This window comes from Engystomops pustulosus, chromosome 9 (genome assembly GCF_040894005.1).
Source record: "Engystomops pustulosus chromosome 9, aEngPut4.maternal, whole genome shotgun sequence".
NCBI lineage: Eukaryota > Metazoa > Chordata > Amphibia > Anura > Leptodactylidae > Engystomops > Engystomops pustulosus.
This window is the reverse complement of record NC_092419.1, coordinates 60925567-60940497: the sequence shown is the minus strand read 5'-3', so window position 1 is coordinate 60940497 and position 14931 is coordinate 60925567. Positions and strand designations below refer to the sequence as shown.

Below are 14931 nucleotides of genomic sequence, written 5' to 3'. Positions count from 1 at the left end.
CAAAATAGGCACAATGCTTAATAGTAACAAAAAGGGTAAAATAACAGACATACATAACAGCAAACAGCAAAGTCCTACAAGATTAACGTATTCTCCGTAGACAACCACAGTTCAATGCTGGCATGTTACATTTAACTAAACACTTGATCCGCCTCCTCGGTCATGTGAGAGCGGCGTGGCTACACCTGAATCAACCCGGAAAGTTAAGGACATATTCCTAATTTATGTTATATCTTTTCACATGGTCTCCTGAGAAAAAGATCTACCCAACACATTTTCCAGCATGAATTCACAAATACAACAAACAAATAGCATTATGAAATGTTGGCCCAATGCCTAGTAGCCATTTTCTTTCCACTAGAATCCTTTGGGCTCGACACACTAAAACTATACGAGGATACTGATTCAGATCCACTGACCAGAAATTGAAATATTTGCTTTATGACTAAGTTTTATTTGAAGTATAATTTTTTCATGTTCTTAAGTAGCCATTTTAAGACACATGAAAAAACCATGCTTTGGAGACACAAAGTCTGTATCAATTCACTGGAAACCAATTAACACTTCTAAGGGACAGAGGAAACCAGTTACCAATTCTTTTGATAAGGGGGAAAAGGGACTAAAGTCAATCAAAGAGGGGGGTGGGATTCATTGCCCTACAGCCCAGGTGCTAATTACGTTATCTTATAGGGCAATGGTAACTTTGACATAACCTCTATCATAAGAAGGAAACTCATAACCAATAATTTATAACACAAGGCAAATGTGTTGCCAATATTCAAAATGGCTCTAGATTGTCCCAAAAGAATTAAAGATCTGTAAGCATAGTTTGCATTATGGGTAAAATATTGGAAGGGATACTGATGGACTAAAACAGGAGTATGTGACTTCAAATAGTATAAATACATGATTTCCTAAGGAAAGCATGGGTTTACTAAGGATAGCAGTTGTCAGACAAACCTGATATGCCTGCTCTGAAAGGGCGAGCAGATGCCTGGACAGAGGAGCTGATGTGGATATAGTGTTAAGATATAGGTGGTACGTCAAGAATCATAGGCCTCTTGATGCATTTGCTTGGCAGCCGCGCAGTCAGGCAAAACTATGCCAGGTCCGACCTGGTGTAATTTTACAGAAAAACTTGGTGTGGAGATGGCATAGCCACAAATATAATCACAATTTCTTGTGCACTGAAAGAAAGAAACCAGCTTGATAAATGCCCTCCATAGTGTTCACCCTGTGGATCAAAACACAATTTCCTAGATGTCAAGGTCATTGTTTAGTGCTAAGTGAATATAGGAGCACCCCTCTACCTGCTCCTGTCGGCTATAATAAAAATGCACATGTTGGTGAGTGACTCGCTTTCTTCTCCTTTTTATTGGATGTTCCTACCTGAGTTTGATTTTTGTATATCCCCAAAGCGCATCACTGAGTGAAGCTGCTGCAGACTTAGCGTTTGTCAAGGTGTGCTGTTAGTGCAGAAGGGACGCAGTTGCCTGCTTTTTCCTCTTTGGTTACCATGCATACCACTGTTTTTTGCATGAGCACGCGTCCGCACTGGTCCACACCTGAAAGGCATTTAACCCCTAGGGGACACAGCCTATTTTGGCCTTAAGGACGCGGCCCCATTCTTCAAATCTGACCTGTGTCACTATAAGTGGTTATAGTTTTGGAACGCTATGAGATATCCATGGGATTTTTAGATTGTTTTCTCGTGACACATTGTACTTCAAATTAGTTTAAAAATTTGGATGATATCTTTTGTGTTTAGTTATGAAAAAAAACAAAATTTGGAAAAAATTTGGAAAAATTCTTTATTTTCAACGTTCTAAATTCGCTACTTTTGATGCAGATAGTCATAGCACCCAAATAAATTCATAACTTACATTTCCCAAATGTCTGCTTTATGTTGGCATGGTTTTTTAAGATTCCACATATTTTACTAGAATGTTATGAGGCTCAGAATTTAGGTATCATTTTTCACATTTTTTGTAAAATCACCAAAACCTGTATTAGATGGACCGGCTCAACTTCTAATTGACACTGAGAGGCCTAAATAATAGCGAGACTCGTAAATTACCCCATTGTGGAAACTACACACCTCAACGTATGAAAAACCACTTTTAAGAAGTTTGTTAACGCTTTACGTGTTTTATAGGGGTTAAAACAAAATGGAGGTGCAGTCTGCAAATTGTAATATTTTTTCACAATACACCCATTTTGGGTGGAAAATTAAACATTTACAATGGATTAAATAAAAAAAGGCTCCACAAAGTTTGATACCCAATTCCTCCCGAATGCACCGATACCCCATATGTGGTGGTAACCTGTTGTATGGGCGCACGGCCGGGCATAGAAGGGAAGGAGGCGCCATCCAGATCAGATTTGCTATGTCACATTGTACAGGCTATAATTTTTTTCTTTTTTTTAATGTGGACCTATAGGGGCTTATTTCTTTTGCCACATGAGATGCACTTTTCTGGTACGTAATTTGGGGGAATCTATAGGCTAATTGGTGAGATTTTATTAACTCTTTGTTGGTGGAGGAAATGAAAATCATCACTTTTCAGGAAGATTTTTATGGGGTTTTTTTTTTGCCCGTTTACCATACCATAAAAATAGTATATTATTTTTATTCTATGAGTCGCCACGATTACAAAAAGACCTCATTTATATAGATTTTTTATTTTTTTCCCATTTTTACTGCATAAAAAGTAATTTGGCAAAAATGTTGTTAATTTTAGCATCACCGTCTTTCATATGCATAACTTTTTTATTTTTTGCCTCACAAATCTGTTTAAGGGCTTATTTTTTGCGAGAAGGATTGTTCTTTTTAGTGGTCTTATTTTAGAGTGCATAACATTTTTTAAATCCCTTTTTAGAGCATTTTTATAGGGTATTAATTGAAAATGATCTTTTTTATGGAGCTTTTTTTTTGTTTTGTTTTTTACGGGGTTCACTTTGCGGAACTAATAACGATTCTGTTTTATTATGCAGATTGTTACGGACGCAGGGATACCAAATATGTGGGGGTTTTGTGTATTTTATTCAATTGTACTGAATAAAAACCAATTTGGAGAAAATCTTGTTCATTTTAGCATCAGCATCTTTTCATATGCATAACTTTTTTATTTTTCGGCTGACAAATCTGGTTAGGGGCTTATTTTTTGCGAGAAGAGTTGTTCTTTTTAGTGGGCTTATTTTGGAGTGCATAACATTTTTTAAATTACTTTTTAGAGCATTTTTTGATAAGGTATTAATTAAAAATTATCTTTTTTCGGAACGTTTTTGCGTTTTTTTTCTACGGCGTGTACCGTGCGGGTCCAGTAACGATTCTGTTTTATTATACAGATTGTTACGAACGCGGCAATACCAAATATGCGGGGTTTTTTGTGTTTTTTATACTTTATTAAGTGTATTTATGGGAAAGTGACATTTTAGGGGCTTATATTTTTATGTATTTATTTTTTATTTATTATAATGTGTAGTGTTAAGTGTTTTTGCATATTTTTACTTCTACATACTTGAACTTAAACCAGTGATGCTCTGATCACTGGTTTAAGTTCAATACACTGCTCTACAATACTATTTTATTGTAGAGCAGTGTAAACTGTCTGAGCAAGCTTGCGCATGCTCAGACAGTTTACAGCCAGACCCGGAAGGGGTCTGGCTGCCATGGAGACTGGGCAGCTCCGGGGCACATGCCAGTCCTCGGAGCTGCCCAGAAGTGGATCGGATCCCCCGGTAAGCGGCACGGGGGATCCGATCCACAGAGCAAACACCCTTACACGCCGCGGTCATGTTTGACCGCGGCGAGTAAGGGGTTAACACCCGCGATCGGAGCCGGCTCCGATCGCGGGTGTTAGCGCAGGCTGTCAGCTGTACTAGACAGCTGACAGCCGCTGCTTCTGGTACCGGCTCCGTTCGTGAGCCGGTGCCAGAAGCAGGACGTTATAGAACGTCCCCGTGCGCTAAGCATCTAGCGCCGGGGACGTACTATAACGTCCTGGTGCGCCTAGGGGTTAAAGACTGCTAGTTCCCTTGATATCCGTGTACAAACATGGAATTGGGAGCAGAATCTGCATCAAGCCTAGACATGGTTGAAACAGCTATACATGCAGCTGTTTTTTGAACTTTGTAACTCACAAGACACACTACAAGTTTTAAGCACTAAGAACCTGGAACTTAAAATACAGACTCTGTTGGAAATAGAAGTCCGTTTATTCTGGACCATTGAGTCATTAAAATCCTATCAAGCGAACAGCAGTGTCCCTAGAGGACTGAGAGTTTACAAAGAACATTCTGTCTACCAAACCAATTCTCGGTTCGTCCAAGAGTGGAACAGATTATACCACCAACACTCTTCCAACCTAATGTCATTAGTATTGCAATGAATTGGAATATGAAAAAATCATCACAGAATTATGCAAAGCGAAAACAGAATTAAGAACCCGAGTGAGTGAAACTCAGTTAAAATTATTCCTCAAGAAATTAGAAAAAAGATTTGTTGCTATTCAAACAGAAATCAAAGAAAGAAAACTAGATACATTTTTACGTGACAAGGCAGACTATGATGACAATCAGATTTTCTTATGGAACGCGAAAACAAAGAAAAGAAATTCTTCTCAAAAGAAAAGTCAACATAAAAATAAGAATATGAAAAAATGATCTTCAGAGTATTGGGTGACCGAGTCCGATACAAGCACCTCAGAAGACAACAGAAATATAGAAACATCCCTGCCCATAAATCAGAATGAGCCCAAAAATAAAGACATCATAGGGAGCGGAAAAAACGCATCCCCTTTAGAAGAAAAATCAGAATAGTAGAAAATCGGAGAAAAAACTTGGCAACGAAACGCAAGAAAGTGTTGTGGAGAAAACAATAGTCAAAAGAAATAAAGGAAAAACCAGAGACACTGGACTGATGGAGGCTGGAGGAGTGGTGAACCTATCCACATTAGTCCTATCACAGGACTGCATTAATCTATTATCAAAAGGACTTAGCTATGCGCTGGTTCAGAATTTTGATGAAGTAGATTTTGAAATAAATCTATATAAAGCTGTGAGAAAGATCAACTTGTAGAAATGGTTTAACAACAATCCTCCACATCCAGTACCAAAGAAAGTAGGAGAAATACCAGCAGTTGTAGGTCCACTAGGCTTTATTGCTAACAACTCACCCTCCCGAGAGGACAGAGAGGTTCTTGACATTTTGCTAGCACTGGGTGAAGATAACCCAGTAGAATCTGACATCATAGAAATAGAAAGTTTTTCAGGTGGAATTAAATCCAACTTTTCTCACCCCTTGCCCGCAGGTACCCCCCTCAAGGTGTTTTATAGTCAAGTACTTAGAGATGTCTCCCTCTGATCTAACAAAAATATAATAATAAAACCTGCAGACAAGGGGGAAAATGTAGTTAGTAATCATGGATAAGAGCTATTACATTCAGGAAGCCCATCGACAGTTGTCAGATACTGCTACATATATGACACTAGATAAAATCCCTGTGCAAAAGTTTAAAGAGAGGCTACAGACCCATTTTAGGAAGTATGTGGTGAAGGGAGTTTTGTCAGAGCAGTTCGCCATCAAACTTCTACCCCAATTTCCTCGAAAACCTAGTTGGTATTTTATCCCAAAGATACATAAGTCCTTAACTAATCCTCCGGGTCGCCCGATAGTTGCCGGCATTGGTTCCCTGACAGAGCCCCTCTCCAAGTATATTGATTGGCTTCTCCGACCATTGTTGAGGGATATTCCGACATACCTCAAGGATGCAAATTCATTCTTGAAAAGCCTTGAGATGGTCGAATAGTCGGAGAGTTACAGTATCACATCAATTGATGTTGAAAGCTTATACACTCGCATTCCGCAAAATACTGCAGTATTAGCAGTTAGAGATGTTTTAATAAATACTGAAAAAAGCGAGTTGTATGTTGATTTCGTCTGTGACTCTCTGACATTCATACTGTCTCATAATGCCTTTGAGTTTAATGGGAAGTGGTTCCTGCATTTGGTCGGAACCGCTATGGGGACTCGCTATGCTCGTACCCTAGCGAATATTTTCCTAGCAGTCTTTGAAGAGAGATATGTATTTACGACTGACAACCCAAATTTTATCAAATTTTTCTTCAAGTATGTGGGCGATGTCTTCCTAATATGGGAGAATTCTGAAATAGAGTTTAATAATTTCGTCACATACCTGAACAAAAACAGCATGAATATGAAATTTACCTCAAAATTTACTAAGGAATCTTTAGAATTTCTGGATGTCAAAGTAACAATTGGGCAAAAAGGGCCATCTACGGAGGCATATAGAAAACAGACAGCCACTAATTCAATTTTACACTATGAGAGTTTTCACCCCTCGCATACAAGAGACGGTATCCCTTAAAGTCAGGGATAATAAAGATATGCAAGACAAGAGATTTACTTTTACATTTATGTACAATTCGCAGGAAAATTCGCAATTCTAAAAAATTGGCATCTATTGGCCATAGATCCACAACTACAGAAAACAATAGAAACGAAACCACTTATTTCGTTTAGACGAAGCAAAACGTTGAGAAGTGAATTGGTACACAGTAGGTTCCATGAGAGGGAAAATACTTGGCTTGAGCGTCATATACCACATGGAAATTTTAAATGTGGACAGTGTAATTATTGTAAGTTTAATCTCGGCACGAGGATGGTTACTATGGGTGAAATTAAGCATTCAATAAAACACTTCATAAATTGTAAATCACAATATGTTGTATACATGGTTACATGCCTGTGCCGTAGATTTTATATAGGTAAAACAATTCGCCATTTGTATATTCCCTTCCGCGAACACCTCAGTTCCATTAGACATGACACGGTTCCCCACAGCTCATTGAACATGTGAAAAGCGCACACTCTGGCTGTCCCGATGTGCTGAGGTTTGCAGGCATCGAAAGGGTTAATGTTAATCCAGCGGGAGGGGATAGAAACAAAGAGCTGCTTAGATGTGAAGCCAAATGGATAATGCGTACAAAAGCTATGGGACCGATAGGCTTAAATGATCACAATGAGTTAAATGTGTTTTTATAAACAATGCTGTACTAATGCAAGAATTTCCTTGTTTTTCATGTCCAGTGGTGCCTTAGTAGTGCTGTTTATATTGTTACTATGTTTTTAAACATGTGGTGATAGTTGTGTTCACAGTATCCATGGTTACTGGGCCGGAACACGCTTAAGAGCATAGTTCCTGCCCACCACATGATGTCACAGACCTGAGAAATCGCTTCCTGCGCGAAACGATCCGTCGTTTGTGGCGTGTCCGGCACCCCTCTACCTGCTCCTGTCAGCTATAATAAAAATTCACGTTTTGGTGAGTGACCCGCTTTCTTCTCCTTTTTATTGGATAATATAATGTAAGATATGGAATATTGTGTACAGTTTTGGGCACCAGTGTATAAAAAGGACATAGTAGAACTGGAATGGGTGCAGAGCAGAGCAACCAAGATTATTAGGAGAATGGGGGGACTTGAATACAATGACAGATTACAAAATTTGGGATTACAGAACACCTTAAGAACACCTGACCCTAGTTAAAAATGGACTTATGGATGTTGGAAATTTACTGTACTTTAGCTACAATAAACAGCTATATTAGTTATCACAGGTGTCTGCAATGAAGTTTTATTGTTAAACCTGGTTCTTATGAAAACACAACATTTGTCCAATTGTCATAATACAATCTAATTGTCACAGAGACCAAAAAAATTTTGTCTGGGGTGCCAATCATAAAATATACAGTACCGACTTACATATAAATTCAACTTACGAACAAACCTCCAGAACTTATCATGTACGTAACCCGGAAACTGCCTGCATTCAGAATTTAGAGAAAAGACGACTGAGGGAGACTTTATTACAATGTACAAATACCTGAAGGGGCAGTAGAATGATCTCTCCAAAGACCTTTTTATATCTAGGCCTGTGACCAGGACAAGGGGTCATCCTCTAAGCCTAGTGGAGAGGCAATTCTACCATCAACATAGACAAAGGTTATTTACTGTAAGAGCAGTGAGACTATGGAACTCTCTGCCGCAGGAGGTTGTTATGCAGACACTATGTACATGTTCAAGAGGGGCCTAGATTACTTTCTTAGAGAAAAAATTTCACGGGTTATGGGGAAAAAAACATTTATTTAATTCTTTAAGGTTGGACTTGAAGGACTTTTTCCGGCCTTATATACTATACTATGATATGTGAATATATAATGTAAGATAGCAGTAGTTTAAGCCTATTTCATAAATTGTATATTCTAAAATACATAATAAATATGTAAATTAGATAAAGAGTACACTTTCAGATACATGTAAGTTATTGGTGTTAATCTGGCATCTTGTACTAATTTAATTTAATTATCTGACAAGCCCTATTTAATTGGCAGCCTTACATTCCAATTTTCACTGACTTTGCAAAACCGGTGTGACGTTCCAAAGTGACTGAAACCCTCCAGCAGCAGGTTGTCCACAGGAAGGCTACAGGGGTGACCAGGGGTGTACCTCGCCTGTCTGCTGCCTGAGGCGAGCCATAGAGAGACGCCCCCGCCCATACATGTAATATATCAGGGAGTCTCAGGACCAGATCCATCATATTGGTTTACTTGTAGAAAGACCAGCGCTTCAGGAGACAATTGTAGTATTTAAAAATCATCCAATTTATTCGTTCCTCTTAAAAACATATCACACGGCAGAGTGCACAAAATAATGGTAACACGGGGTAAAATGATGACACGACGTGGACAACAAAATGGTGTTACCCGACACCCGTTTGCGAAAAGGAGATACAATGGGGGTCATTTACTAAGGGCCCGATTCGCGTTTTCCCGACGTGTTACCCGAATATTTCCGATTTGCGCCGATTTTCCCTGAAGATCAAAAAAGTTGTAAATAAGTATTTACCTATTCTGGAACAGGATAATGACTTAAAAACTTGCCTTATGCGAGGGGTACGATATATATCCAAAAAAGCGCCAACGATTGGTTCCTTTGTATCCCCAACTTTGTTTACCTATACAGAGGAGAATATTAGCAATTACTCTTGGTTACACCATCTGGGCAATTACAAATGTGGCTACACACAATGTTTAACGTGCGGTTTCCTGACAACTACCAATACTTTTTCTTCTTGTACGACCAACATGACCTATGAGATACATACATACATTAATTGTAACACCTCCTTCGTGGTATATCTTATCACGTGCATCTCTTGTAATAAACAATATGTGGGGTGCACAACAAACCCACTAAAGGTAAGAATCAGGAAACATCTTTCTGACATATAAAATACTAACTTGACAAACATATCTGAGGTTTTCAAACACTTTCGGGAAGTCCACCAGGGGAACGTATGTGCCTTTAAGTGGATGGGAATAGAGAAAGTCAAAAAACCCACTAGGGGCGGTGATCATAAGAAAAAACTAATGAATAGTGAAACCTATTGGATGTTTGTCCTAAAAACAACACAACCATTTGGATTTAATCTAAGACAGGACTTAATCCTGTGCTATTATTAAAATTTGGGCTCTGGGAATCTACTGGGCTTTGCACAATATACACCTGATTCTCTCTTTTTCGATTATACTTTTCATATAACAATATATAAAAAAAAACCTTGGTAGGTTTTGAGTTAATACTATCTCCTGTCTCCAGACTGTGCCATTGATTTAAACTTGCAGTGTCCTCTGACCATGCCGCTTGTCGGCAGGTTTTGAGTAAATACTATCTCCTGTCTCTAGACTGTGCCAGTGACTAAACTTGCAGTGCCCTCTGACCATGCCGCTCGAAATTATGTGTCTATCATTATATTAACAAACCTGATACAATATGTTGCGAATAACCATATGATACAAGTAGCATTCTCGTTGCTCTGTTGATATTTTCCGCGCACTTTGTTTTGCTTCGGCAGGTACGGGCTAAAATCGATAGTCGTTTAATATACAAAAATGCATTTAACTTACCTTCTTTCTCGGTGTCGATCTATTTCAGGTATGTTTTTAATTGTTGTAAACATGCTTTTAGATGTAAGTCTGCTGCGATTTTCCTTGGAGGGGGGTGTGGTTGCTGTGATCATGTGACTTTAACACATGATTGTGACGTCACACGCCATGGAGAAGCGCGGTGTTCAAATAGAGCTGATAATTCTTGTGGAGGTAACCATGATTAAGCTCATCTGAACGAAACGCGTAGGTTTTACCCCGTGTTACCATTATTTTGTGCACTCTGCTGTGTGATATGTTTTTAAGAGGAACGAATAAATTGGATGATTTTTAAGTACTACAATTGTCTCCTGAAGCGCTGGTCTTTCTACAAGTTTGCCATTGCCTTGAGTCTATGGGGGATCTTCTCGTGTCCGTGCGCTGGGAACATCTCGTCTGAGTGGTGAGCTGGATTTTTCTTGTTGTTCTGCTGTTCATCATATTGGTTTGGTGTAAAAATAAAGCAATGAAAAATGCATACAGCATGCCACCATATAGTATAAAATGCATACAGCGTACCGCCATGTAGTATAAAATGCATACAGCATATCGCCATGTAGTATAAAATGCATACAATGTACCACCATGTGGTATAAAATGCATACAGCGTACCGCCATGTGGTATAAAATGCATACAGCGTACCGCCATGTAGTATAAAATGCATACAGCGTACCGCCATGTGGTATAAAATGCATACTGCATACCGCCATGTAGTATACAGTAGATGCAGCGTACCACCATGTAGTATAAAATGCATACAGAGTACGGCCATGTAGTACAAAAATAGAAGCCCTGATAAATATCACAAATGCTGCATATACATACAGCATATATACACATATACAAACATAGATACATCATATACACATACACACACATATATACACATACACACACATATACACACACACACTCATATACATATATATACTTACACACACACACATATACATATATACACACACACACATATACACACACATATACATATATATACACATATACATATATATACACATATACATATATATACACATATATATATATATATATATATATATATATATATACACACTCACCGGCCACTTTATTAGGTACACCTGTCCAACTGCTTGTTAACACTTTCTAATCAGCCAATCACATGGCGGCAACTCAGTGCATTTAGGCATGTAGACATGGTCAAGACAATCTCCTGCAGTTCAAACCGAGCATCAGTATGGGGAAGAAAGGTGATTTGAGTGCCTTTGAATGTGGCATGGTTGTTGGTGCCAGAAGGGCTGGTCTGAGTATTACAGAAAATGCTGATCTACTGGGATTTTCACGCACAACCATCTCTAGAGTTTACAGAGAATGGTCCGAAAAAGAAAAAACATCCAGTGAGCGGCAGTTCTGTGGGCGGAAATGCCTTGTTGATGCCAGAGGTCAGAGGAGAATGGGCAGACTGCTTCGAGCTGATAGAAAGGCAACAGTGACTCAAATCGCCACCCGTTACAACCAAGGTAGGCAGAAGAGCATCTCTGAACGCACAGTACGTCGAACTTTGAGGCAGATGGGCTACAACAGCAGAAGACCACACCGGGTGCCACTCCTTTCAGCTAAGAACAGGAAACTGAGGCTACAATTTGCACAAGCTCATCGAAATTGGACAGTAGAAGATTGGAAAAATCGTTGCCTGGTCTGATGAGTCTCGATTTCTGTTGCGACATTCGGATGGTAGGGTCAGAATTTGGTGTCAACAACATGAAAGCATGGATCCGTCCTGCCTTGTATCAATGGTTCAGGCAGGTGGTAGTGGTGTCATGGTGTGGTGAATATTTTCTTGGCCCTCTTTCGGCCCCTTGGTACCAATTGAGCATCGTTGCAATGCCACAGCCTACCTGAGTATTGTTGCTGACCATGTCCATCCCTTTATGACCACAATTTACCCAACATCTGATGGCTACTTTCAGCAGGATAATGCGCCATGTCATAAAGCTGGAATCATCTCAGACTGTGTGATGCCATCATGCCAATATGGACCAAAATCTCAGAGGAATGCTTCCAGCCAGCCTTGTTGAATCTATGCCACGATGAATTGAGGCAGTTCTGAAGGCAAAAGGGGGTCCAACCCGTTAGTAGCACGGTGTACCTAATAAAGTGGCCGGTGAGTGTGTATATATTTATATATATATATATATAGATATATATATATATATATATTATGCAAAGATAATGTAACCTTACTTCTCTGTTGTGTTCTTGTGTTCGGCGCCTTGTCCTGCAGCGGCGGTGGCGCGGTGGGGGAGCCGAGAGCAGGAAGACTCAATAGCCAGTGAGTGGGGGGGGGGGGGGTAGGGAGCCCGGAGCTTGAGCGGGGGCGGTCGGAGCAGGGAGCCAAGAGCCTGGGGGGCAGACTCGGGAGCGAAGCGGGGTTGACACGGGAGCGGAGTGGGGTTGACACGGGAGTGGAGCGGGGTTGACATGGGAGCAGAGCGGGGTTGACATGGGAGCAGAGGTTGAGCCGGTAGCGGAGGAATGCGGAGAATGGGGGGCGGCAGCACATGCGGGAGTTTGATGCTGGCCGGCAGGGGGGCGGAAGCTCAGTGCCTGCGGCGGGGGTCGGGAGCAAGGTGCCGGGCGGAGGGCTGCAACGCTGTCCAGTCCGGTGCACGGAAGCTCAGTGCTGGCCGGTGGGAGCACGGTGCCATCCCCTCGTTGAGCAGGCGAGAGGCTCAACTTGTCTCATGGCAGGTGCCCCCCCCGGGGGGTGACCCAATAAGCCTTAGCAAGATAAGATGGTCACTGCAAGTCTGTGATTAATAGAATTTATCATCATTACAACCTCACAAACTCATTCAAGTCCCCCAAGAAGGTTCTTCGTCCTCGAAAGACGAATGTAATAGAAGAATAATGTGTAGAATTTCCATGGGTTTTTGTTTCAACAATGCACCTGAAATTGCTCACCAGTCCAGCACTGAACGGGGTAAGGATCTGTCTCACCATACAGTGTCTCAAAGTTTAAGAGCATTTGGACTGAATACCTACACTGAAGTGAACAAACCTTTCATTAGCAGAAAGAAACAAAAGGCTAAACTCACCTTTGTTGAGCAGTATATTGTGTGAAGAAGTGGTCCACAGTTCATTTTAGTGATGAAATCAAGACTAATTTGTATGGATGTGATGGGAAACATTATGTTCTTCGACAAACTGGGGACAGACCGAATCCAAAATGTGTAAAAAATTGTGTGATGGAGGAAGTGTTATGGTTTGGGTTATGTGTTCTGCAGCAGGAGTTTGACATCTCACGTGGCTACATGCTGTGTGTCACGGGTAAGTGGACCCACTGAACCACCGACGATGACGTAAGCTGATACCTATAAGTGGTGTCTAAGTGGCACACGGTTTTCACCAGTGCCCACCGCAAAGCGGGTTGGACTTGCTGCTGTGTGGTATTACCAGGTTGCTCCACAGGCACAACTTTGTCTGCGGTGGTGGCCAAGGCATAGTACAGAATCGTGGGGCAAGACGGAGTCGAGGGCAGGCAGGAAGTCAGGACAGGCAGCACGGAATCAGAGTCAGGGAGGAAGCAGGAGGTCAAGGCAGGCAGCAAAGAATCGGAGTCAACAACAGGAAATGACAATAATCGCAGGGAACACAGAAGACAAGTTTTCTCCAAGGCACGAGGCACAAAGAAAGAGGCTGACCATTTTATAGGCTGTCAGGTGATCAACGCCAATAAGCGGTGCGCTGACCCTTTAAATTTCAGATGGCCAACGCAAGCTCAAGGTGGCGGGGACGAGCACGCTGAAGCTAGGAGACCATCACAGGAGCACGGCTAGATAAGGGAAGCTGCAGATGGCGTGAGAGGGCACAGGGGGGTAAACGGGTGCGCCTGCGACCCGCAACATAGGTCGCAGGAGTACCCATGACAGTGAATGCAAGCATGTATCAGAACTAGAGATGGGCGAATCAATTCTAATGATTCTAACTTCGGTTACAATTTCAGGAAAAATTCGATTCGCCACGAAGCCGAAGTTTATGCTGATTTGCGGGAACAAAGTTGTTTTTTTTCCCCTCATGTTTCTGCTAAATGGGCGCGAGAACAACGTGTTACTTGGGGCAGAGAACTCTGGGAAGGAGAAAGGAACACCCTTTGTCACTAAATAGAACTGCTATTTGGGGTATACAGATCCCCCTTAAAGAACAACCAGGGATTGGTCCACCAATCATCGGGGGTGTTCCGTTCTCCTTCCCAGAGTTCTCTGCCCCATGTAACAAGTTGTTCTCGCGCGCATTTAGCAGAAACATGAGGGGAAAAAAACCAACTTCGTTCCCGCAAATCACCATAAACTTCGGCTTTGTGGCGAATCTGCAGACCTGTAAAGCCAATCAGCGACCGGCAGGCTTATGCGATGTCACATAGCCCTATAAAACCCAGCCATTTTCTATCTCAGCACTTCACACTTCATGTTGTAGCGTCCAGCTGCTACTATTGTGCTGTGCGATTCTTGCTGCAATCCCTCGCTGTTCTCTAAGGGTGTTCTATGTACCCCAAATAGCAGTTCTATTTAGTGACAAAATCGAATATTAAGAAATCTGTTAGACTTTCATGCATCTGCAGGAGTGATTGGTGGACCAATCCCTGGTTGTTCTTTAAGGGGGATCTGTATACCCCAAATAGCAGTTCTATTTAATCACAAAATCATTCATGCATCTGCAGTAGTGAGCTGTCAGTTGTGGGTTATCTGTATAATGGACATTGCAATACCTTTTGGGGGTTCTAGTTTACAGCCAGATTCACGTGCCAAATCCACGTAGTTTATACAGTGATTTTCGCTGAAATTTCACTGTCAGTTGTGGGGTATCTGTATAACGCACATTGCAATACCTTTTGGGGGCTCTAGTTTACAACCAGATTTACGTGTGAAATCCACATAGTTTATA

The 14931-nt window shown here is 41.1% G+C and overlaps 1 protein-coding gene and 1 long non-coding RNA gene across 8 annotated transcripts in view; one reads left to right on the top strand and one right to left on the bottom strand.

The window, feature by feature from the left end:
* The window catches only part of LOC140077151 (protein Shroom4-like), a 603736-nt gene that overhangs the window by 193497 nt on the left and 395308 nt on the right, over positions 1–14931 (bottom strand). Inside the window, exon 8 of one of the 7 annotated variants that reach the window (XM_072124071.1) lies at positions 8964–9037. The exons of the other annotated variants lie outside the window; for them this stretch is intronic. Coding sequence (XP_071980172.1) covers positions 9034–9037 — 4 coding nt within the window. The 3' untranslated portion in view covers positions 8964–9033. Of the gene's footprint in view, positions 1–8963; positions 9038–14931 lie in introns of those variants that run through there. 7 annotated transcript variants of the gene reach the window in all.
* The window catches only part of LOC140077153 (uncharacterized), a 102988-nt gene continuing 95311 nt past the window's right edge, over positions 7255–14931 (top strand). Inside the window, exon 1 of the long non-coding RNA XR_011849718.1 lies at positions 7255–7346. This is a non-coding gene — a long non-coding RNA (uncharacterized lncRNA). The remainder of the gene's footprint in view (positions 7347–14931) is intronic.